Source organism: Amaranthus tricolor, chromosome 13, assembly GCF_026212465.1.
Source record: "Amaranthus tricolor cultivar Red isolate AtriRed21 chromosome 13, ASM2621246v1, whole genome shotgun sequence".
In the NCBI taxonomy this organism is placed as follows: domain Eukaryota; kingdom Viridiplantae; phylum Streptophyta; class Magnoliopsida; order Caryophyllales; family Amaranthaceae; genus Amaranthus; species Amaranthus tricolor.
This window is the reverse complement of record NC_080059.1, coordinates 134,552-159,819: the sequence shown is the minus strand read 5'-3', so window position 1 is coordinate 159,819 and position 25,268 is coordinate 134,552. Positions and strand designations below refer to the sequence as shown.

At 31.6% G+C, this 25,268-nt stretch overlaps 3 protein-coding genes across 6 annotated transcripts; all 3 read right to left on the bottom strand.

Moving 5' to 3' along the window:
- Positions 1 to 9,311: 9,311 nt before the first annotated feature.
- LOC130798249 (uncharacterized) lies at positions 9,312 to 11,189 on the bottom strand. 2 transcript variants are annotated; one of them, XM_057661162.1, is made up of 2 exons: positions 9,824 to 11,189; positions 9,312 to 9,494 (listed from the first exon to the last, which is right to left on the bottom strand). In XM_057661162.1, the coding sequence occupies exons 1-2, from the start codon at positions 10,374 to 10,376 to the stop codon at positions 9,481 to 9,483; spliced, it is 567 nt and encodes a 188-aa protein (XP_057517145.1). In that variant the 5' UTR covers positions 10,377 to 11,189; the 3' UTR covers positions 9,312 to 9,480. Both variants share the same exon structure in this region; 1 of them encodes a protein (XP_057517145.1).
- Positions 11,190 to 12,058: 869 nt separating this feature from the next.
- Positions 12,059 to 16,076, bottom strand: LOC130798333 (CASP-like protein 4A3). 2 transcript variants are annotated; one of them, XM_057661270.1, is made up of 3 exons: positions 15,254 to 16,076; positions 13,151 to 13,286; positions 12,059 to 12,580 (listed from the first exon to the last, which is right to left on the bottom strand). In XM_057661270.1, exons 1-3 carry the CDS (start codon positions 15,853 to 15,855, stop codon positions 12,386 to 12,388), a joined length of 933 nt encoding a protein of 310 aa, XP_057517253.1. In that variant the 5' UTR covers positions 15,856 to 16,076; the 3' UTR covers positions 12,059 to 12,385. The 2 variants fall into 2 exon arrangements, with proteins under 2 accessions (XP_057517253.1, XP_057517254.1); XM_057661271.1 differs by having other exon boundaries at positions 13,147 to 13,286; positions 15,254 to 15,947.
- Positions 16,077 to 17,353: 1,277 nt separating this feature from the next.
- Positions 17,354 to 24,852, bottom strand: LOC130797927 (protein EXECUTER 2, chloroplastic). 2 transcript variants are annotated; one of them, XM_057660722.1, is made up of 11 exons: positions 24,419 to 24,852; positions 23,153 to 23,269; positions 23,012 to 23,077; positions 21,991 to 22,097; positions 21,813 to 21,894; positions 19,748 to 20,428; positions 18,623 to 18,749; positions 18,365 to 18,534; positions 18,188 to 18,262; positions 17,951 to 18,043; positions 17,354 to 17,860 (listed from the first exon to the last, which is right to left on the bottom strand). In XM_057660722.1, exons 1-11 carry the CDS (start codon positions 24,773 to 24,775, stop codon positions 17,759 to 17,761), a joined length of 1,977 nt encoding a protein of 658 aa, XP_057516705.1. In that variant the 5' UTR covers positions 24,776 to 24,852; the 3' UTR covers positions 17,354 to 17,758. The 2 variants fall into 2 exon arrangements, with proteins under 2 accessions (XP_057516705.1, XP_057516706.1); XM_057660723.1 differs by having other exon boundaries at positions 17,956 to 18,043.
- Positions 24,853 to 25,268: the final 416 nt, after the last annotated feature.

The following is a 25,268-nucleotide window of genomic DNA, read 5'->3' as shown; positions in this document are numbered from 1 at the left end:
TCTTCCTTAAAAGTAAAGCAAGAAAAGAGAAATGTTAGATAAGAATCGAAATCAAAATCTATACCTAAGAAAGTAGTATACTTGATTATCCTCTCTTCTTTAAAATGTGATGCAAAAAGATAGGGTTAGTTTCTTTTTTGAATGTGAAAACTTGTTATATTACGGTCATTATTAATGTCAAGCTTATTTTATATATTACGGTTAATATATAAGAAAAGATATATACAAGTGAGATTTTTTGAACTAGTTCGACAATAATAATGCTACTAACTGAGAGATATTGTTTTTTTTTTTGTGAATATTGAGTTTAAATTTGGAACTTATATTTGAATTTTGATACCTACAGGCTAAATGCTACTAAGATGATAAAAAAAATCCGGTACACATATTCTGAAAAGTATAGAAGTTTATCAAGTATCAAAAGGTAGTGAAATGGGAGGAGTTTAATTACTCCATTTTATTTTTTATGGTAAAAGTATGAAAATAAGAAATTTAATTTGTTGGAATAAATTGATTGATGTGCATGCGCGTTCTGAGAGCGTAAGATAGGCATGTAAAAAAATACCTTTTTTTATTTTAAATCATTTGCAACATCATAAATATTGTATTATGATTCGTTTCAAATACAAAAATTACTAATATTTAATTTTTATAATTTTTTATATAATTTGAGATATTAAAAATTGAATTAATAAATTGAATTACGTAAAAAAAAAATATTGCAAATAATTTAAAACAGAAGAAGTAGTAGTAATCACTCCATCCGTTTCTTAGAACTGTTTCATTTATATCATTTTGGATTGTTCTATTTTACTGTTTTTAATCTTTTTATTTATATCACAAATTTTTAACATAATAAACCTTGTTCATCTTAATTTAAGAAGTATTTTATTTCTACTTATGTTTTTTATATGTCTTTTACTAACTTCATTATAATATTTTCTAGTAACTTAATTTAAACAATTTTTTAGCAGTATTATTTATCGATCACTTTTAATTTGTACATAATGTTAATCTATAAGTTAAAATATAATTAAGAAAAATTTTATTTAATTCATTGTGATATAATATATTATCAAAATCAACATTTAAAATTTTTAATTAAATATAATTTAAAATATTTACATTAAACAGAAATATGTATATAAACAAACGTCGGACAACAATAATGAATAACAAAAAGCATAAAAGGAAAATAAATAACACTTCCGTACTGTAAAGTACGTGTAGCGTCTTAAAATGGTACAATAAAGAACGGACCACTTAACTGTTAGTAGGAGTACTGTCACAAAGCAATTTATAATTAAAGTTGCATTAGGACAAGTAATCTTTACTTGCAACTAATCTTCTATTGAGATCTGGTTTATCTTCCTTGTCCTACTCCTAGTTCAAATCAAACGTGTACGGTCAATAATAATTACTATTTTTTATATCTCTTTGATTTTGTAATTAAACTTAAGAAGTTCTCACATATTTAAAATTTTTAAATTTTAAGGTTAAAACTCAAAAAAATTGAAAGAATTAATAATTAACACTCTTATAATATTTACGTACACATTACCACAATGTTAGACCTGTCATGTATCCATATACAATTGTTTATTTGTAATTTCCTTTTTAATCATTGATTAAATGAAGCATGTGAACTCCAATCTCATTATTGTATCCCTAGCTAATTGATCTCATTTTTGATATGCCGGCTTACTCCATACTAATTCTATGATATGATTCTTAATTAATTGATTAAATTTATATAATTAATCAAGTTTTTAGGTGATATTTGAGTACTGAGTATAAAAAATTAGGTGTTATCGTGTTAATAGATATTTTTAAGTTCTAATATTGTTGGCAAGCTCAATGATTAGAGTAATATTCTAAAGTTTGAAATTTTGATTATTTGAGTTAATTTTTGACATATTTTGAATTTTTAGTAATTTATTGTGGCAAAATGTGTAATTTGTGGTTTGTATGAGGATAATTACACACAAAACAAAATTTTAAATAGAAAGATTTTAAATAGGAAGATAAAATATTTTTTAAATTTAGGTTATTTTTATTATATTGAATGTACTTTTATTGAAATTATTATATGTTTAATAAAAGTTATTTTGCTATTTTTGAAATTATTTAATAATTTAGTGTTGTAGAGCCTTTTTTTATAGAAATTTATTTTACAGTGAGAAAACTAAATACTAAAAAGACAAATGGTACAAGGGTTTGTTTTTAGTCTATTAATTACAAAATATGATGTAGAGATTGAGATTCTCATATACATATAATTCAAAATGTAAATTTTAAAAGTGTTTTATAAAGTATTATATAAACCAAGCTAGCTACTTTGTCTGAATAATCAAATCAAAAAGTGTAACATAAAATTTATGTTGAAAATTTTATTTTCTTAATTAATAAATACAATATACAACTACAAGAATGTTAAAAGAAGCAAGTAAAATCCAGGTTCTAGTATAATCACATGGTTGAAACTTGAAACCTTATAAGTTGAAACTGAAGAAAGTAAAAAAAATGACAAACCATGAGGCATGAATTAATTAAAGACAACAAAATTAATTAAGAATAAATTGCCAACAAGCTAAGGGTAGCAGCCAGGTGGCTTACCTAGCAGAGTACGTGGGCCTACTACCTACTAGGCACTAGCTACAAGCTTGTGTGCGGTGCAACATAATGTGGTACTATGTACAAATTTACTCCTACTCCAGCATGTCTCACTAATATTTTCCTTTATTTTATTTGCCCGTCTATATTTAAATGAAATGATAAAAATGCCTATGAATTTAAAATTTATATAACAGATTTTAATTTCACTTTATAACACTTTTATCATTCTAAAAGCACTAAATCAAAACGTAAAATTTTTAATCGAATTTCTTAAGCAAATCGAGGTAATTTTAAATCAAATTTCTTATTTAATTTTTTTTTAAAAAAATACAAAGAACCAGTCGCACGCGACTGATTCTTCGTATTTTTTTTTAAAAATAATTTACATAAGAAATTCGATTAAAAATTTTACGTTCTGATTTAGTGCTTTTAGAGTGATAAAAGTGTTATTGACTATTGAGTGAGATTGAAGTGTGTTACACAAATTTTAAGTCCAACGGGTATTTTTGTCATTTCATTAAAATATGGGGTGGGGATAAAATAAAAAGGGTGGCGATATTTAAGGATCGGGTATTTTTTCCCTTCTCTAATATATTTTTCTCATTTAATATATTTTACATTGAGAAAAAAATGTAACTAAAGTTCTAAACAGTTATAGAAGACAAAATATGTTCATGTGAAATCTTATTAGATTTATCTTAATGTATATCTTTTTATAATTTTTTATAATTTATAATTAGAAATATTAAATGTGAAAAATTAATTAAATACAATGCAAAATGTAAATGAAAAGAAAAAAAAAACATAAAAAATATTAGACATTTTGAGTTTGTTAACATTTATTAATTTGCAAGCTACTGTTTGATCAATCATATATCAAATCTTAATGAGTACGTACCTATCGAGTCAAAGTTGAATCAAATTAGTTATTTTTTCTTGAATATTATTGTTAAGTTATATTTTGATTTTAGTTGATAACAGGTTATGTAAGTGGAACTCGATTATCTATAATTATTTTAACTTAGACGTAATTATGTAAGTCGAATCCCCATCCCATACATTTGTGTATGAATAATATTAAAAATTAGCATTAAGATTTAGGTCGACATAAATTGGTTATAGGAAATTATAGCTGTTGGAGAATAAAATATCCTTTTATACTATAAAATAATTAATTTACCCACGGTCAAAAGTCAAAATCAAGGTCAAATAAGGCCTATTGATCCATCTTCATGGTCAAAGTCAAATACTTGACTTAATTTGATCAAAACCCTAAAATAACTAAATCCTAATCACCACGTCCACTATTCCCCCTCCTCTCCATAACTATGCGAAAAATCACTCATTTACTTAAAAATAACAACACTCAATACACTATCTTTCCACTTCCATCATCTACGGAACCACTCCCAGAAAACCTATAAAAAACCACTATAAATACCCCTTTGATCAAGAACATAATGTTACTGAGATTCTTCTCTACAAAATACTCTCTAATCTTATGATCGTTACTGATCTAACTTAAGCACCGAAGAGACTTTCTGGGAAATGAGACCCGAATTAATCTTTCTTTATAGTTACAGGTGATCATTTTTAAGCGATTGGATTACTATTCATCCCTATTTCCTCGGGTATTTAATATTATTTTTAACCCTATCACAAATTCAACAGTTTCTATACAAAAAACAATACCCCAAATTCTAATTAACCTTCTAATAATGTAATTACCTCGGTTGGAACTGATTGCTACTGTTCTTATTTTCACGCTATTCAACATGCTTGAACTTTGTATTTTAAATTCTGCATGCTTAAGATTCATAAAAGTTAATATTTTAAAAATATATATTAAGGCAAATTAAATAAGATTTCATTTAAATATCTCATTTTTCTTATAAATAAAAGATAAAACTAATAATTTTGGATAATAAATACTTGGTATAGTAATATCCAAGTGGAGGAAACTAATTCACCAAAGACATGTATCCTCTATATTGTATGGGGAATGGATTACGCTTATAGACAAGCCACATATAGGGACCAATGACTCTAATTAGACCCATATAGGAATCTTGAGCAAATTAATTAATTGAAGTCATCCTCCATTATGTCTTGGGATAATCTCTATTGACTATTCTGTAGTAAGTCTGGTGAGTGATATCTTAGGAGTTATGCGAATTAGGTAAAGATAACTTTAAAAATGTTTGATGCATATCACTTGTTGATGTATACGGATTAATTTATTTTTTATTTTTGACATTGGTTTGGTGGGTGATGAGGATAGCATAATACTTCTTTCGTTCTGAAGTGTTAATTGAATTAACTCAATCAAAAGTTTAAGTTGATGGTTGAGACTCTAAAATATGTTATATGCTTAAACATACATTCTCACACAAGAGCCTTTTGGGCTAAAATTGTGGCTGCGACACATACCTCTTCATACTTGGCGCTGAATATTCCACTTTAAATGAGGGGTGGTTGAAACTCGAACTGATGACCTTTTGTTACGTTGGCTTTTGATACCATGTCAAGGAACCAACTCAATAAAAAAATTTAAGCTGATGGTTGAGACACCAGGCTATATTATATACTCTAACATGAAATACTTGCCACATTATGACTATTGTCACTATTTATCATTCAAGCTTATTTTACATATAGTGGCTAATGTGTAAGAAAAAATATAATCAAGTGATCATATCTTGTTTCAATTATTTATTCGTATGTTTTCAAAATATTAACTTTTTGTAAATTTTAATTATGAGTAATGCAATATATAAATGATCATGACCAATTAAATTGTATAAAAAGTCAAATATAACAAGTATAATAATAAAATGGAAAAAGTGCTTCCTTTACCCATGAGTTTGGTAGTACTTTTATTTTGGTCAAATTTTTTATTTTGCAACATTTTTATTATTTTGTATTTATCTCCACCACTTTCTTTTTTGTCCATATATCATCTTTTAATTATTTTTCCTTTAAAATCTTATGAATGAAATTTTAGGATCCTTTTAATTTTTGATGTCATTTTGTATTGTATCAATGTTTTGAGGGATAGGGGAGTACCAATTAACACCAAGAAACCATGCGAAAAGATGAGAGGAGGCCTAGCTATAAGCTAGTAGCTTGGCTAACTTGAAACGACAATGAATACCGCGATTGGCGTCTTAATCCTAAAAATATCCAAAAATATGACAAACTTAATTTGTCACCTACTTCCAATTTCAGAATCATGGCAACATGGACGATGAAGACACAACATGCATGTTATTATTATATATATTGTTATGTGCATGAAAACAAGGAAATACACTAATAATTACAAAATTAATAAATTGATTGAATAAATTTGTTATTTGTTATTATAACAATTTACTTAAAATATTAGGAGTATTTATTGATTGGGGTATAATTAATTAATAATTATTATTATTTATTGAAAAAAACCTTGTGTATGCTATTAAATTCTCCATAGTCTTTCAAACACAATTCTTCTTTTGGTTGATACTTCTATTAATTCTCCAACACTTACAAGCAATGTGTTTCAAAGCTCACATGATGTTGCCTGGGCTACTTTTGTGATTGATATAGATGTTGGATCTACCATTTACCATTTACCATGATCCTTATCTAGCTACCAACTCTTATTATTATTATTATTATTATTATTATTATTATTATTATTATTTGTCTAGCTGCTTTGTTCTTTTGTCTTGTATAAGACCATTTCACCGTGAGACCGATACATATAATTAATCTATTTATTAATTACAAATTGTTGTATGAGACGGTCTATCTAAGAGACGCGCCTCATAAATTAAATAACTCATCTGATACATAATATGAAATATGGAATTCTTGTTTGAGATCTTTTCACCGAGAGATAGTTTCTCACAAAAGTAGCTCTTCTATAATTAATTGCTTAAAGATTACAAGTGATCATTTTAACACACCGAATGTACATGAGCCAATCTAATAGAAATGATGTCACCATGAAATCGTCTCATTTTAAAATTTATGTTAATCGAAAATATTTACCCATTCACTTAATCACATTACATATATACTGACAACAATTGTTACTCAAAACCGACTCTTTTAAAGACCTTTAAAATTTATGTTAATCGAAAATATTTACCCATTCACTTAATCATATATATTGACAACAATTGTTACTCAAAACCGACTCTTTTAAAGACCCAAAATTTTTGCAACATTTGTATTTTGACATTGTTTATTAATCAGTTTTAATTTTAAATATATTTTTGATTAATAAGTTTAAATATAGTTAAGTGCAATCTTATTTGATTCATCTCAATGTAAAAATTATTATTATTAATTTTTTTATAATTTTATATTATGTAAAATTAATGATACTAACGCTTGAAATTAGCACAATGAATGATGCGAAAAAAAATAAAATATAACAAATCTTAGGAATAAAGTAAGTATTGGTCATTTCGTTCAACTGATTTTGCCCTACCTGTGATTTTATATTATTCCACTGAGTTAATCCATTACTAATTTTAACATAACTACACTTTAGTTTGGATAGTAAGTAGTAAGTAGAAGTAGTAGTAAGTAGTAAGTTGTAGTAAGTAGTAAGTTGTTGGATAGTAAGATCTAAGATGGGTCCGGTCCGAACAGGAGATGGTAGACATTGAGGAATGAGGGCCCAATGACTTGTTGTCAAAGCCTGCAGCACACTTTAGTTTGAGCTGTCAACTAATTTAATGTGTCTTCCTCATTTTCCTTCGTCTATCTCTTCAAGCTTTTACAACTTCATTTTATTTATAAATTATACTGTGCTTTTATTTTTAGATTCCTACTGATACTTAATATGTTATGACAAAATGTGTTATTGTAAAAAGCAATTTCAAAGAGACATACCACTAATTTTACCAAATTGGTTTACTGCTAATAATAATGATAATTGAGCTTTGATTTTTTTTGTCCAGCTTTTATGTTCACTGTTACTTACAAATAAACTGTTACTTACGGCGAATGAATACTGGATCTGCTTTTGGAAGCGTCGGTTTCAATATGAGACAAATAGTTCAATCAACCAAATTATAGTTTTTCTCAGTATGCGTTCAGTGCTTGATTTATTTAAGGTCGTAATTGATACTTCTAAGGTCAAAATTTATTTTTATGTAAGTTATAACTTATCAAAATTGATCATTTTAAGATCCAAATCAATCCTTTTATCAAAATTGAAATTTTTTTTTATAACAAAGCAGTTATGAATTATTGATCATTTTCAAGAGCATTTATTGAATCAATTGGCAAACATAACTCAAGATCGACTCTTCCTCCGCCTTCACATCCAGGTTAAGCAAACACTATACCTACAACTTTATTTCTAAGTCCATTATGAACAAAAACTGTTGGAGGAAGAGCGATACCGCTATTAGTGATCGATGATTAAAAAGTGCAAGTACTTTATGTTCCATTAGAACCATCATGTTTCATCGAATAAGAGTACTTATACCGTATAATATTTGAACACTATTATTAATAGTTGTATTGACCGTTCATTTGTTGTTTGAAATTCATCCATAGAATATATCAGTGTATTACCTTCATTCTAATATTATGAAAAAAGAACCATATTTAGATACATATTAATAAGTTTGATGTTAAAATTGATTACTTTTTAGTTAAAATTAAATATTTTTAAATTTTAATTGATTTAGTTAAGGTTTACTTTAAGTTAACATTGTTACCTTTAAGGTCAAAATTAATACTTTTAAAGTTAAAATATTTATTCTTTAAAATCTAAAAGACCAGTCAATTTTATTTTTTAATTTTTAACTTTTGGACTGATCCATATAAATAATCTCAATATGATACCGTTTCTCTCAAGTTTTTGCCAATCTCAAACATCTTTTAAATTATATTGCGTGTTAAAGGAAGAAGAGATTATTGGCACAAAAAACACAAATGCAAAACGATGTGTTAGTTTTGGTGCGCATTGAATGACATTTTTTTCATTGTTTACCTCTCTAAACATTAACAAGTTAAAAGTAGCAATCTCCACCGAGATTGAGAAGTATATTTATGGAGTCACTGTTGTTAAACATTGTAGCTCATAATCTCATTTTAATTTAGATTTTGTGGAGTATGTTTGAAAGACTGTAGCTGGGCATGAGATTTATGAGATATGTGGCAGTTAATAAACAATCACCCCAAAATTTAATAGGTAAACCAGCATGAAATCTTAGTGTTCTAGCAATGTCCAAAAGGTGCCTGTGTTTCCTCTCAACTCTGCCGTTTTGTTAAGGTAAACCAGGCAGGCTCCTTTGATGGATAATACCTTTTGAGGCAAAAAGAGAACAACAAGATTGTTGGAAAATTTTAGTGCCATTATCACTTCGTATAATTTTAACAGTGGTGTTAAATTGATTTGAGACATAGGAAAGAAAGTTAGATATTATATGAAAAACTTGGTGTTTATTGTGAAGTAAATGTGTCCAAGTAGTTCTAGAATAATCATCAAGAATAGTAAGAAAATATGTGGCTCCTGATAAGGAGAGTGATCTGTATGGACCCCAAAGATCAATATGAATAAGAGCAAAAGGTGCAGTAGCATGAGAGGATGAAACAGGAAAAGGAAACTTATGATGTTTGCCTAAAATACAAGATTCACAATGAAATTTCTCTTTATTATTATTGATTGTTACATGAGGAATATGTTTCATAGTAGAAAAAGAAACATGGCCTAATCTTGCATGAAGTAAATCAAGACTAGAAGAAGAACATGCTGTATTAACAACAAAATTATTAGGGGAAATATGAGATGAAGAAACTGAAGAAGACAAAAGATATAAGCCTGATGTTCTCATAGCAGTGGCTTTGACCTCATTAGTTGTAAGGTCCTGAAATATACAAAAATGATTAGTAAATTTAGCAAGAAGGTTGTTATTGTCAAGCAATTGTCCTACAGATAAAAGATTATGTTTAAAAGAAGGAACAAATAAAACGTTGTTAAGAGTGATATTAGAATTAAGAGTTATAGATCCATAATGAGTGACAGTGTTTGTTAAACCATCAGGTAATCCAACAAGAATAGGAGAATGCAGAGTGTGCAAGGAAGAAAAAAATTTAGAATTAGAACACATATGTTCAGAAGCACCAGTGTCTATAATCCAAGAATTGGCAGGAATGTTTGGGAAATTAGAAGCAACATGAGAAACAAAAAAAATACCTGCAGAGTTCACATTTGTATAGGAAGAAGTAAGAGGATCAGTAGATATAGAAGATTGATTCATGCATTTAATAACTTCCTTGCATACAACAAATAGCATTTGAGGATCAATAACAGGAGAAGACATCTTTCCAGAGGAACTAGAACAAGGAATAGACCCAAGAATTCCAGAATTATCAACTTGAACATTTGCAGCTGTTCTAGAAACAGATTTACCTTTCTTGTTTGTATACCACTCAGGATAGCCTATAAGCTTGAAACATTGATCAATCGTGTGACCTTTGCCTTTACAATGCTCACATACTCTTTCAAACTTAGTTTTCTTGGAATCCTTCCTCATACCAGCAGAATTATCAGGTTTGAGTTGATGAGCAGCAAAAGCACTAATATCATTTGAATGACTTGTATAAAGGTTATTCTGATGTTGTCTCTCAACAGATTGTAAAATGTGATATACTTTATTGATGTTAGGTAAAGGATCAGTACTAAGAATGTTTGTTTTAACTTGATCATAGGCTGGGTTGATGCCGGAAAGAAATTGAATTAACTTCATTCTATTGTCAGCATCTAAATTTTTGTAAGAATTCCACAAGAACAATTAGCAAGAATACCACAAGAACAATCAGGAAAGCCTTCTAGGTCATGAATTTCATCCCATATTCTCTTTTTTTTAGCATAATATTCATTAATGGAAGAATCTTTCTGTTCAATAAGAAAAAGAGATCTGTGTAGATCAAACAATTGAGGCACATTGCTTTGACCATATCTATCTTTAACTTCCTTCCACAATTGATAAGCTGAATCAACAAACATAAAAGTTTCTGCAATACCTCTTTCCATGGAATTGATGATCCAAGATCTTACAATGTAATCATTTCGGATCCATTTCTTGAAATCAGAGGAAGAAACAGACGGTTTAAAAAGAGATCCATCAATAAAACTCACCTTATTTCTTGCATATAAAGCCATCTTCACAGATCTACTCCAGTTGACATAGTTAGAACCCGAAAAAAGAAGAGCAACAATAGAATGTTGTGAAATGTCAGAAGAAGAAAGAAAATAAGGATCATCAAAATTGAAATTCATATTGCTTTGAACTGGAATTTCAGGATTATTTGTTAACGAGATTTCATCATTGATTGTCAAAGGTGATTCAGCATGTTTAGAAAATGGCGTTTCTGAATCAGCCATTTTTAAGAGGGAAGAAAAAAAATCAAAGGATGAAGAAAAAGGATAAGGCGGAAGCAGTAGGAGCGAGATCTTGCTCCGATACCATGAAAGACTGTAAGAATGCAAAGGAATCAAGATAATCTTGATTCTGATACAGAAGCTTTAGAAGCTTTTAAAAGAAGCTAGAAGAGGAAGAGGAAACGTTTTGTTTTATTTTATTCAAAATCATCTGTTTTTTTAAAAGAACAAAAGAGCCATATATATATATACAAGCTATCCTCCTAATAATGTTGTGCTTGGAATGAGTGGTTGCTATTGTTGCACATGAAGGAGCACAAAAAGTGTTCCACTGAATGCTGCAGTTAATCACATAGTTACAAAAGGCCAGTCCGCATCCCGCTTGACCCACTCGAGCAAAATGGCTCGACCAAGTCAAGCGGTTTTCAACTCTTTTGCTCGGCATTCTGGTTGTTTTTTAAGATTCTATTAGATGAATTTTTTGAGTCTTTCTTTACTTTGTTTAATACTTTACTCTTTGATCATCATTAATGAAGAGTGTGAACTTTGTAAATTGTAATGACAAGAGGGAGATTAATTTAGAGAGTGTCACAATCAAACTTAGGAATTTAGTGAGAGGAATTGGGTTTTCTATATTTCTTCATAGAAAGATTTTAAGAGGGTTTTCCATTAGTGAGTTTGGAATATACAATTGTAATCCAAGAAACTCTACATGAGTAAGATTGCTTCAATAGTTTTTGGGTGAGGTTTTATAGTCTAATAATATATTGTGTTAATTCTTTACATTTTTGCAATTCTTTACTCATTCTTTGTGGTAGATCATCATAAGAGAGCAATTGCTCTAAAAACAATTCACTAAAATTATAATGTTAACAATTAATATTTTTGATGGTCTCATGAGGTAAAATCACATTATGCTATGTTTGAAAATAATAATTTCATTTGAAGGTATAAATTTGACTCAAATTTATTTTATAAATAAAAAAAAATTCATAATAAAATTTGAGTCAAATCCACCATTGTTATAAAAGTAATTAAAGATGAGAATTCGATAAAACTTCCCAAACCTTGTCATTCTCAATTCTTCATTAATAATTTCATAATTGAAATCTAAAATTTGAAATGAAATACTTATTCTCAAATGCAACCTTACGAAATTCTAGCATCATCTGACAGCAAAAAAAAAAAAAACTGGAATATTATCCCTCAATTTAATTGCCAAAGGCCCATAATTATTGTCATATATAGACTTATTCACAAATTATGCATCAGCTCCCTATTCCATATATTTTCTGTACAAATTCTACAGCTAACTAAACGTATATGAAAAAAATCACTAGCTGATGATACAAGTGCATAAATGTCTTCAGCCATTTAAGACAAATCACGGTTGCACAAGTTATAACCTGAAATCAGAGAGCTCATGGCAAACCCAAGGAATGCCAAAAAAGCCATACTGATTGATGCGCTAGCCTTCTCGGTAAACTCGTCTTTTCCCCAATTCGATTGCCAATCATCAGCCCTTGAGGCTGCGGCTGATGAGGATGAGATCAGAAGGTATGCCAGAATCTGCAAGTTCAATGAAGAAGCATGTCAGTAGGATACATGGAAATTCAAGAATTTTGAATCATATTCACTTTATAGATGAAACTAAAAAAGTCTTCATATGGTTATAAAAATGTTCATGTAGCCGAGACCCCAGTTTTTTGGGATTAAAGGTTTTAGCATTATTGCTTGTTGTGTATATATATATATATATATATATATATATATATATATATATATATATATACACACACACGTTCTCAAAGATTAGTGCTCTACATTAATCAACATGATTAAAAGACATCCTCAAACGGTTCTGAGTCACGTCTATCCTTGCTGCAACCCAATTGGCAATGCTAAGTCTCAAAAACGAGAATATTTCATGATATGTTGTGTTCACTGACATCAACTATTTACACAACCCAACAGTAACCACTGAGGCTTCAATTCATAACTATCAAGAATCAAATTTACATATTATGATCAAAAAACCAAATAGATTCACATATACAAGAACCTGCATGTTAGATAGGACACTAAAAACAGGTATACTCAAGTGTTCTGAAAGAAAGTTTATGAGATACCCATACTTGCCTGATCCATAATGAATTCAAATTGATAGCGGAGATGGTGGTTGATCACATGCTTTCCGGTGGCTAAATGTTTGGCTACATCACATGCTTGAAATGCTGAATAAAGGAACCCAAGGATAGTCACTGATAAACAAAACCTGAAATGGTAAAGCTATAATGTCACTTTATTTTATAAAAAGGTATGTGGCTTATATGTTTAGCTGGTTATGGTAAAAAACTTCACAGAAACTAGATGCAGTAATTGTTCAACAAGAACTACACTTGCTAGCATATGACAATATCCGGATAGTACATAAAAGATCTTCATTAAGACACTACAACAAGGGAAACTTCATAAACATTTCGGGTGTTAGGCAATTCGTTGTTATGTTGGCTTGTTCGACCAGCTAGTATCATTGGTTTTGTTAGTTGTTAAGCCAACTAATAAGGCTATAAGCCAATAATTAATAGAGATGTTTGGAGATGTTTGGTAATCTTAGTTTTTGTCGGTTGGTTATTAAAAAGAGAAAAAGTTGGCCAATAGGCCAAAAGTCAAGAAAAAAAGTTGCCCACAATAGTTTTTCATTTTGGCTTAAAACTAGTTTTTCAGCTTCCCACGTAGTGAGAAACATATCAATTAACAGAGATGCATAGTTGGTTGTGTATACTGACAGGAAAGGAGCAGACAAGAGTTGAAGTGGATTGGGTGAGACCATGAGAGTAGAAGAGAAAGTGAGTTTGTGACAAGAAGGCCAAAAGGGAAGCCATAATGATGAAGATAGAAGATGATTGGAAGAGAAAGAGAGAAGAGATTACTAACCACCAAGAAGTGAAGGATGGAAGAGAAAACAAATCTGATGCGCTAGGCAGAATTTGCTTAAATTCTGACTTGAGTATAGAAAAGATTAGTGCAAGTGACTTCTCTCTCATACACTGAACAGGTATGACTATCTCTTATATGCACTATTATATCGAAAGTGGGGTTATACACTGAAAGCCCTCATTGAGCATGTTATGTATGTCTTTGTAAATTGTGATGGACTTGATATTACAAAAGATGATGAAAATGTGAATTATGGCTATTTATGCAGAGGGAGAGACCTGTTTTTGTAACACTGACTCCCCTGCACCTTCAAGTCTTCAATCCATAGTCAAACAACATTCTCACCAAACTGCCCCCCCCCCCCCCCCCCCCCCCCCCACACACACACACAGGCATACACACAAAAAAGCTTTACAGATTGCACCAGCTTACATGTTCCAGAGTGCTCACAAAAAACTGAGTATACTATGCATTGTGCTACTTGTAGTCATCAAACACCTAAAGAGCTAATAATTGCACCTAAAAAATCCGGAGTACCTCACAGAACCTTAAAGTATCAGCAACCTGGCATTGATGAACATGGAGATTAATTCAATAACCGAATATACTGCCTTCAGCCAAAAACTGGTCAAAACTTAGGTTTAAAGCAAGATGAATGACAGGGCAAGGTAGTCACCATCATAATGCTAATAAAGTTTGGATCTTAAGTCTTAACCCAACCAATAATTCAAGTACCTAAAGACACCTAAACAAGAAGAGAATATTCATTGCTGTCGACAGTCAAATTCTTGAATAACTTCACCAAAAAAAAAGAAGAGTTCAAGCCCAAAAAGTTAATATATAATCCAACACCACACACCAAAAACACCTTTAACAGTGGCTTAAATCAAATAGTCATCAGCACAAGATAACTAAGAAACATTTGTACTTTTCGGAGTCGGAAACCACACACTAGTAAATTAAATATCAAGATTGATATTCTTTTCAAGAATCAAGTAAACAATTATACTTTCCGATTCATTTTTGGCTAATTCACGATACAAATTCTTAATTTTTGCATAAAAAAGTCACATATGCTTTAATGTAAGGCTTAAATCAATAATCCGTACTAATAAAAAATATGAAATTAAAGTTAATAACAAGTATTAATTCGCAAAGTAATAGTAAATCGTTAATACATTTAACGGATTCATCATCCACGTATCAATACTTGTTATGTATTTTATGTTTTTTCCAAATTATCAAACTAAAGTACAGCGTACAAAAACAGAAATTTTGTAAAAACAGACAGAAAAAAAGAACCTGTATTCTTTGTAACGATCAAAGGAATCACCACTCCAACCTTGAGTTTTATCAGCAGCCATAACAGCAAAAGAAATCAAACAAAACACAATTTCCAAAACCCTAAGCCCTAAATTAACCTTGTCAAGAACAGCACCTCTTTTCTTGAAATTCCTGGCACTGATATCCTCAACACCACCAAATCTGACACCAACTCTCCCTTTTCTTTCTCCACCGCGTTCCTCAGTAACTACGCCGGTTTGCGGCGGCACTTCTTCTCTACGGTTAAAATGAATAGTATGGTGAGGTTGCGTTTGAAGTAGAGGTAGTGGTTGAGGAGGAGGAGTAGAGAAAGGGCAATTATCGGGTGTGGTAGCTTCTTTGGGAAAGGGTGAGGTTACAGGAGAGTAGAATTTCTCAACGGCTACGATAGCCCCGCCATGGTTGCTATGATCTTGATCAAGATCATGGATAGGTGAGTCGGAGTTGAGAGGTGAGTCGGATCGGAGAGGGGAGTGAGAAGAGTCGTCTGAGTTGGAGAACGAATTGCGTTTGAGTTTGGGTGGAGGTTGCGAAACTGAGAGTGGTGGTGGTGGAAATGGCGGTTTTTGGTGGTTTTGCATTATTTATTTAATTAAAGTTTAAAAGGAGAGAGAAAAGGATAGGTGAGAGGGCCGCGGGGAGGAAAGTTGAAAGGGAGACTACTTAAAGAAGAGAATCGAGATACGAATTTACTTAATTACTTTGAAGCTTTGTGTTTAAACTTTAACTAAATTTTATTTTATTATGATAAAAGTAGTATTAGTTAATCCCTCTATCTTCATATGTATTTCTTAAATAGATTTTACGAGTTTTATTGTCAAATTTTAACTAATTTTTCATTGATATATATGAAAAAAATGTATTTATCTGAGATCTTAATAGATTTATCTTAATATATACTTTTTAAATATTAATTTTTAATAATTTTTAAAAGCTTACAATTTAAATTATTTAACTTTTAAGTTTGTATTAAGATCTACGAAAAAGTAAATATGAAGCACAAATGAAAACAAAACGAGTATTTTTTATTTATATAATTTTCTTTTTATTTATTTTATATTATTTTATTAATTATATTCTACAGATTTAAATTATCTATATAGTCAAAGTGAACAAAATCTTAATGGACAATAACTTAAAATATGCCTAATTCGAATATAATAAAATTATAGGAGTAATTATAATTTTTTGATTTTCATAATATCGCATTTATTTTTTTTCAAATATTACAATAGGTGGTCGAAATTTAAACGTAAATATTTTAAAATGTAAATATATATATATATATATATATATATATATTGTTGAGAAACAAATTATGTAATTATAGTTAGTAATGATTTAAGGAGCATATAATAATTATCATATACAATTATTATGTTGATGAGTGTGCGTAAAATGATGAAGAGTAATGGGTTGCATAAGATATAACAAGATGATGTAAACAAGCAGATAATAAAAATGCATGGGATGGGCCCCAAGTCCTTGACCCTTTTTGGAAACACAAAGCAACGCGGCTAAGAAACTAAGCAAACAGCAATGGCATTGGGTTCCTTACCTCTTGCGACCACCATATACCAAAAGCCACAACAAAGTAAAGCATCAACATATTCTTCTCATAAATATTTATATGGAGAACCTTTTTTTTTTTTTTTTTTTTTTTTTTTTTTTTTTTTTTGAGGGGAGAGTACTATTTACCAGTACACTATATATTTTGAGGTTCATGCCTTTATTTAACAGCCAAAAAAGTAGAAAGGAAAAAGCAGCTTTTTGATGCCTTAAAAACAAAAAGAAGCAAAACCCAATAGCAAATATGCAATACTTTTCATCTTTCCACATATTAATATGACCCCTTGGCCCTTGGAGCATTTGGCTTTCCTCATATTCTTTGAGAGCTTTACAATACAATCTACGCATATTACCTAAGTCGTCGTTGTCATTGTCATCATGATCATCATACCTAGTGTATTCCGATCAGAGTGTCGCAAACTACCTAATCACAACTCTTACAGCACACTTATACAATGTCAACCTACTTCTGTTCTAACTTGATTTGGACTTCATTGGTTCATGCCTAAATAACAAAAAACAGCTTCTGTAAAAGCAACAAAACATGTTTCATACATATTAGTACCCAATGGGAGTTATTTTACATATATTACACGTCTAACGCAGCTCAAACTCTTAATACACATCTACTATAACAGCCAACTCTAGTATTATACTTTATGCACATAAAAGGATTAGAAGATAAAAACTCTGGTTTAATATCCAAATACATGATGCTGGAGGTGTTTAAACATGGCCGGAAGCAATGGCAAAGGTATCAAAATTGTTCATATCAGCTATTGCCAACTGAACATCGTGCTGCACGGCCAATACCCAAACTCATACTAGCCTTCAAGTTTATATATCTTTTGCTCTCTCTATGCTAATTGCTAAGGGTGTATGATAAGTAATAAAAATAGATGGCAGCGCAACGGCTCATTCTGGTAGATCTAAACGATTAAATAGCACAAGAAAACTTTGCTCTGGGACAACGTACAGAAAACCGAGATCTGCCCCACGAAAATAAGGTCCGGCACCCTGTATAGTCATTCTCGTAAGATTAAGTTTGTTCAAATAAAGAGGAATAATCAATACTTCTGGATCTGAAAGAGATGTTCAAGAAGAGACCTTGCCATTGAGTTGGAGAAGTTCACCCTCAACCCATTTGGGGTTTTTGAAACCAAATTCTGCAATTCTTCCTTGTCCTTTATAGCTTGTTACCTGTATGAAAGCAATTTCATAATGATCTTTTGTAACGAGTTAAACCAGCCTATGTAATATAACTTTCTTGCAAGTCTACAAACAACATTTTTTCATGTGGAGGAGCTAGGTAGAGTTCGGAACTATAAAAAAAAAAAAGATTACCACTCCGAGTTCATCAGGATATATCCCCCGATTGGAGAGGCGATTCCCTTTCCCAATTTTAGCACGAAAAGTAACCTATATATAACAAAACACAACGGGGAAGATTATATGGTTAATACAAAAAATTTGATAAGTAAATAAAAGAATGTCTGACTAGGAAATATATTTCATGCAAACCTGGCCAGCAGGAACATTCAGGTCTCCAGTTAGCTTAACAGCCTCAACATATTCAAAAAACTCCACATCTGCGGGGTTCTCTGATTCAATCCCACTATTCCATCGACCAAATTTGCGCCTTAACTGAACTATCTCGGTTCCATAAGGTCCAAAAGCACCAACATATAGCCCTAAGTTCCATTGTGAAATAGCATTAGAAGGAATTACTCCAACCAGAATAAGAAACGTAGCAAAGGGGTGGAAGCATAGAAAATTTACCATCAAAAGGATCCAAATTGCCTCTGGGAATCTGTATCCTATTAAATTTTGTATATTCAGAAAGTTTATTCTTCTTCTGTGCTTGACTGACTGCAAGCTTAACTATTTCACGCACATTCCTGGATACCTGAGGCAATTTTAGTTGAGTATAAGCAAAACTACAGCATTTCAGGAGTGAGTTGGCAGTTGAAAAACTTTCGAAGTTTCCTTTTCTGATGTTTAGACAATCAGAAATTCGTTATAGTGGCAGGCGGCAGCAAGAATTAAATATTATCAAACATGTACGGTATCACTACCATTTTTCAGTTTTGTTTATAATAAATTCAACGGTTATAAGACATAAATTTTAGAATAAGACAACAAGTCAATACTACTAGTCACGCCAATTTTGGGAACTCCCAACAGAGAACTAGGAATTACTGTTTCTATGACATTAGGTTGACTTCCCATGACTTGTTTCCAATCATCAAGAAAAAAAGCAGAAAACACAAAATTCACATCAATCATGAACTAGTAGTACAGATAGGGATGTTAATGAGTCAAGCCGAGCTCGAACAAGGGGTTGCTTCGGTTTGACTCGCAACATATTTATATGATTTCATGCCAAGTATCAAGCTTTTTGAGCTCCAAATTAAATTTTATCTCAACTTACAACGCTACTTTTATATTAGTTGTACTGAAAGTTGTGTCTATTTTAGAATATTTAATATTATTGTGAATTGTGAATATAGTAAAATGACTCATCATATCATGCACACTTATTTATATGAAGCTGCACATGATGTTTGCTACAAATGGTCAATCGAAAACAAGTTCTTTGTTAGTGTTACCACTAACAAGGGTAAAATTGGGATGATAGAATGTTGTTGTTGATGTGCAAATCGGGATGGTTCATCGTAAGTTTTTTATTTTCAATTTCCAAAAAATAACAAATGAAGTATTTTGAGTCTGTTTACGGGCATCTCAAACCAAATTTGGCTATTGAAATCTTGCTGGAACAGTTTGCGAGTCGTATAGGCTCATTAACAACCCAACATACGGGGTTGAACATTGAAGATTGCATGAAATAATCTCAAGAAGCTAATCGAAACTAGAAAGACCCAATTGATGAAGTCTGTTACTCACCTTTGGGGATATTTTCTCACTACCCAGAAATGCCTTGGCAACATCAGCGGGCATGAGATCAGAAACACCACGAGCTGCTAAAGCAGCTACTTTGACATTAGACGCCATACTTTCTTCATTTCCACGAATACCAGGAATATGTAGAAGGAAAGAATCTTTCTCTGCCTCCCTGATTTGAGCTGGTAAGCGAATATAGTCCTCTTTTGATGAGATATCGTCCTCATTGTGGACAATGCCTCCAACAAAAACCTTCATGTCTAAATCTTTCTCATCATCATAAGAATCGCTATCTCCATCCATCCTAATCCTGTCGCTTTCATCCTCATCTGAAACATCAACTTCCTCAGAATTTTCAACATCATCCTCCGACTCGTCCTCTTTCAATTGCTTCACAGTGTCACTGTCTTCCAGAACTTGGTCTGTTACATTGATGTTCATGACTTTAACGTTTAATCCTGGAATTTTATCTTTAAGAAAATTGATCACACTCTTAATTCCCTCCTCAGTAGCCCCTTCAATGTTCAAAATCTTCTCTTCTTGTTTCTCGGGTTTGTCTTCGTTAGTCTGAAAATCCACCGAAGAAGGATCTTCAGACTCACTATTAGGTGATTCTCTAGTTGGTTTTGGTTGCAAACTGGTCGAGCTTACTGGACTACCTTTGGATCTCTGCAAGTACACCACCTGCCACAGAAAACACATCTTCAGACACATCCAATAAATTAAAGAGCTAAGATACATGGCAACAATACTTCTCCGATGCAAGTACTTGAGAACTGTTCTATTCAACAAATTTCAGGAACTTGTCCCTTAATCAGATCAAAATGAACCAACATTTCTTTTTTCACATACTTATTTACATTAAAATTAGACCAGCCCAGAAGAATTCAGACCACACAAGAGCATAACCTTAAAAACTTTTATCGGAGCACCTTATGATTCATTTAGATACTCAAGCTATAGTCCTCCCCACCAACCAAAAGACAGAAGAGAAAGAGAAACCACAAAAGAAAATGGTGAAAGATAAATTATGGAGCATTTTTTTGGCTATTACATGAGATAGATTATTAGTTCATGCAACCGAATGCCGACATTCCTAGATGGGATTAATGCTTTGGCATTGTTCTCATAATGAAAGATAGCATAGATGCTTGATGCAGGCATAGCTAAGTGGATGATCCAGCAACGATGTTGACTCATGTTGTGACATTCAAGAAGCACATGTGCAGAAAATCCTTGTCCCTCTATTCTTATTTTGTGAAGACGAAAATACAATCATGCAGAATAATTGTACATCTTATGTCATATAGCAAACAAGCAAGTATTAACTGTCATTCATCAAAATGCTCCTTAATTTGTTAGGCCTGACAAAAGTTGATCCGACATGCTAACCAATCTGAACCTAAACCCGAAATAAGTGGTTTGCGTTGGGACTTTTGACACAATTAATTAAATAGGTCGACCTGACTAGATCTGTTTATTAAATGGGTTAGATTTAGGTCAAAATTTTAAACCTGAAACAAAATTGTATAACCCATTTAATTCAACGAGTTAATTGCGAGTTAAATCAATAAGTATAACGTAAACTTAATCAAAAAGAAAAGTTTAAAATTAAAGCCTAAAAAGTTAGATGTAATCATAAAACAAAAAATTCTAAATGATTTAAGTGGGTCGAAATCGAGTTGATCTAATCTGTTGCAGATTGGGTCAAGGTTGTGATTTTTGACCCAATTAACTAAACAGGTTAGGTTTGGGTCAAGAGGTTTCTGAACTGTTTATATATGACCCGAACCAGACCTAACCTGATCTGTTTGACAGTCTTAAGGAAAAACCATGGTTCAGAACATGCAAATTTGAAAGTGGTACATGTTCTGGTTTAGTGACAAGTGATACACCCGTGGACTACGTTCACAAAACTGCTTAGTTTACATACCTAAGCACCATTCTGCCAAACAGAAAGTGATTGTAAACTGAGAAAAGCAACATATTCAGTCTTATTTCAAATAAATGACAGCTCACTGGAGAGAGAAAAAAAGAGAAATAGCAAGTATTACAGCTTACAACTCACCTGCATTGCATATGTATCATCAGTGTCTTTGACAACATATATTTCAAATAATGTGGTTCCAGGAGAGGCAGTCACAAGCTGCCTGTTATTCAGTAAAAATCATACACATTCAGTATGTCTACATATACAATGGATTACTGGCAGTCCAGCACAAAAGAAGAGTACAATGGCTACTCACCTTGGTGTGTAACTGCGGCCAATGAACTTGCCAACTCCAGGAGTTATACGTACAAGTCGGCCAAATGGGTCATCAGAATCTTTCGCATTGCCTATCCACCACCCCACCTGTAATTGAAATCTCAAGAAGGATTAGAAACAAATACACACTAACTTCAGATCAATGAATGCTAACATATAAGCATAACATTAAACAGCTGCAAGAGGATGCAGCCTAGCAGCCTGCCATATAACCACACCATAGCAGGCTCCCTTATCTTTCATGCAGCAGAAACCAAACTCCTTGACAGAGTAAGAAAGAGTAGCAAGGACAAATCTAAAATGATCTTGGCCAAGTTTGAGTAGAGCATTCCAATCTAGCCTGGGAAAAGGTCAATAACATTCTAGGGGTAGTTATCTCTTTACCAGCACTACATGTTTGATTAACGCCTCATCTGAACCATAGTGCAAAAATAAGTTATTGGCTTGCGTTCTAAAGGCGTAAAAAGAATGCGTTTTGGGCCAGGATATCTAATGATTTAGGATGATATTTGGCGCAATGATAAATGCATCACTCTCGATACCGCATAACTGTTTTGTTACCGTGACCATTAACATATTTTTGAGCTATGATCTGAACAAAATTAAGGCCATTTATACATAATCTCCTAGAGATATAGCATATACCATGACTGGAATAAAGCAAATTGTATGTCCTCAATGCAAGTCATTTCACTTTCCTTAGCGACAAGGCACGACACTTCTAAATTCAACAGCTATCTACAGTCTTAATTTCATCAAGGATAAATACCATAATGTTTGGTCTACCAAGTTCTTGGCACAAGTCTGGAAGAGGGCATTAACTTGGCAAATCAAATCAAAACACATACAGAAAAGCAAAATAACTCTCCCTCCAAACAGGGTTCTCTCTGTTTAACCTTCACATGGGGGAAAAAGACAAAGGTATATCTAGTAAGTATTAACATCAGACATCATGTAAATAAAATCATAGGATGGAGGTTTAAGAAAACTGAGATTATTACCAAACCACTTCCAGTAGCTTTAGACAACTTTGAAGCATCATGATATCGTTCTTCAGCAATTGCTTTCTGCAGCCAAAAAACAAAAATCTTGGTCAAGTCAATAAAATTTCACATGTATTACAGAACTACGCAATCATATACCTTGAGTTCAGACATTATCTCAGCTACTGTGTCCTTTGAAGTAGCTTCGACAAGAGCAGATTTTAATTTTGCAGCTTCTTTAAAATCCTCCCTTTCAACAGCTTCCTCAAGTTGAAACTGCAAAACAGAATTGAAAGATGAGTTACAAGGTGTATCTGTTGAGTCTTAGCTGCCAATCCAGATTATACAGAGGAAATAGCAACAGAGCTAGGAGATCAGTTTTCCAAACTGTATCTAGTTCATCACTAATCTGAATAACTGTGACGGCTGTTTGGTAACAGTGAGTTATAGGTGAAAATAATAGATTGAGCTCAAATGAAGTATTAGGATTGATTAGATAATCTATAATTTGGCGTTTACTAAACAGCAAATTGGTATACGTTCCTTTTGCAATGAGCTAATAAGAGGAGCACTTGAATAGATTTAAACAAATCGAAAATACACAACTGCTCCTTGGAGGTTTATTAAAAGCTAGTATTTCAAACAAAATATATCCACACCTTTATGTGATTTTGTCTCTTTGGGTCGAGAAGTATACATTACCATAAACATACACTGTTGAACTATGAAGGACCAAAAACGAAAGCAAATACTAGGGGTCTATGAAGGCCAAAATGTTTGGAGATAGGTCGTACCAAAATAAAATATTCAGTTATTGTTGCCCGTTTTAACCATCTCAGATACATTGAAAAGTAAAACATTCATAGATCTTGTTTGGAGATTGCCTTAGAACATAGCATACCACCAGTATATTATAGTGATATTGATACATAGCAGATGTTAAAAATATTTGGCAAATTGGCAGTAACTGCTAGAGCAGGAAACTCTAATGTTAACTGTTAAATGTAGAATCTTGCTATAGTTCAATGAAACCTAGTTTGATATCCAGCTTATCTAAACATCAGACAAAACAATCAGCACCAAAAGTCCCATACTTTTTTATCTACTTCAGTCCAAAGATGAAAGCTATAAAGGCAAGTCATGAAATTAGAAACAAAACCACATAATTCCATATCGCTTTCAAAAGGAACAAAATTAACCAAACAAGTAAATTGATCTTCAATTCCTTAAACCAATAGTACTGATTCCCCGGAAAACGAAAAGAGGAAAATACCTAAAAAAAATTAACCAATTTCATAGACTAACCAAATCCATAAATCAATGAACAATTGAGAAAAAAGGGCCAAATTTTGAAATTCCGTATATAACAAAAAGGGCAGAAATTGAAAAAATGGATAAAAAGAGGTAAAGAAAGAAAAGAGTAACCTTAAGAAGAGAGGAAAAGCTGTCAGCTTGCTCAATTTCAGAGAAGTGACGGTTCCAACGATTCCAATCCCATTCATTAGTATAATTGCTATTGCTATTGCTAATGCTAATGCTAATGCTGGGAACATTATCATTAATTTCATAGTCGTTATTGCTGTTGATACAACGGCAACATAAACGGGAAGTTCTACGATTAAAAAATCCTTGATAATGAGAACCCAGAAATAGTCTCAGATTGACGCAATTGGAGGTATTAAGTAGCTGCTTTTTCTTCAAAAGGGAATTGGATGAAGAAGAGTTGGAAGTTTGGGAAAGCGGGATTGAACGGGCCATACCCCACGGATTGGTCACCGCCATTTTAGAGAGAGAGAGAGAGAGAGAAAGGAGAGATGAAGGTAAGAGTCGAAATTAATGAAATAGAACTCAGGAAGAGGAAGACGGCTTGTTGTGGTTGCGGATAAGCTAAACATAGCCTACCTTTTCATTTTATCGTCATCCTTATATTAATGAAATGACGAAAATACCTCTGAACTTAAAATAACAATAATAATAATAATAATAACAACAATATTTTAAAAAAAATAATAATAATATTAATAACAACAATAATAATAATAATGATAATAATAATTATAATAAAAATAATAATAATGATAATAAAAATAAAAATAATATTTAAAAAAAAAATTAATAATAATAATAACAATAATATAAATAATAAAAATAATATTTTTAAAATAAATAAATAAATAAATAAAATTAAACCCGCAACTTGCGCGTGAGTTAGCCGCGGTTCAGTCACACAAAACTCGCCACTCGACTGCGGTTCAGTCGCACAAAACGTGCGACT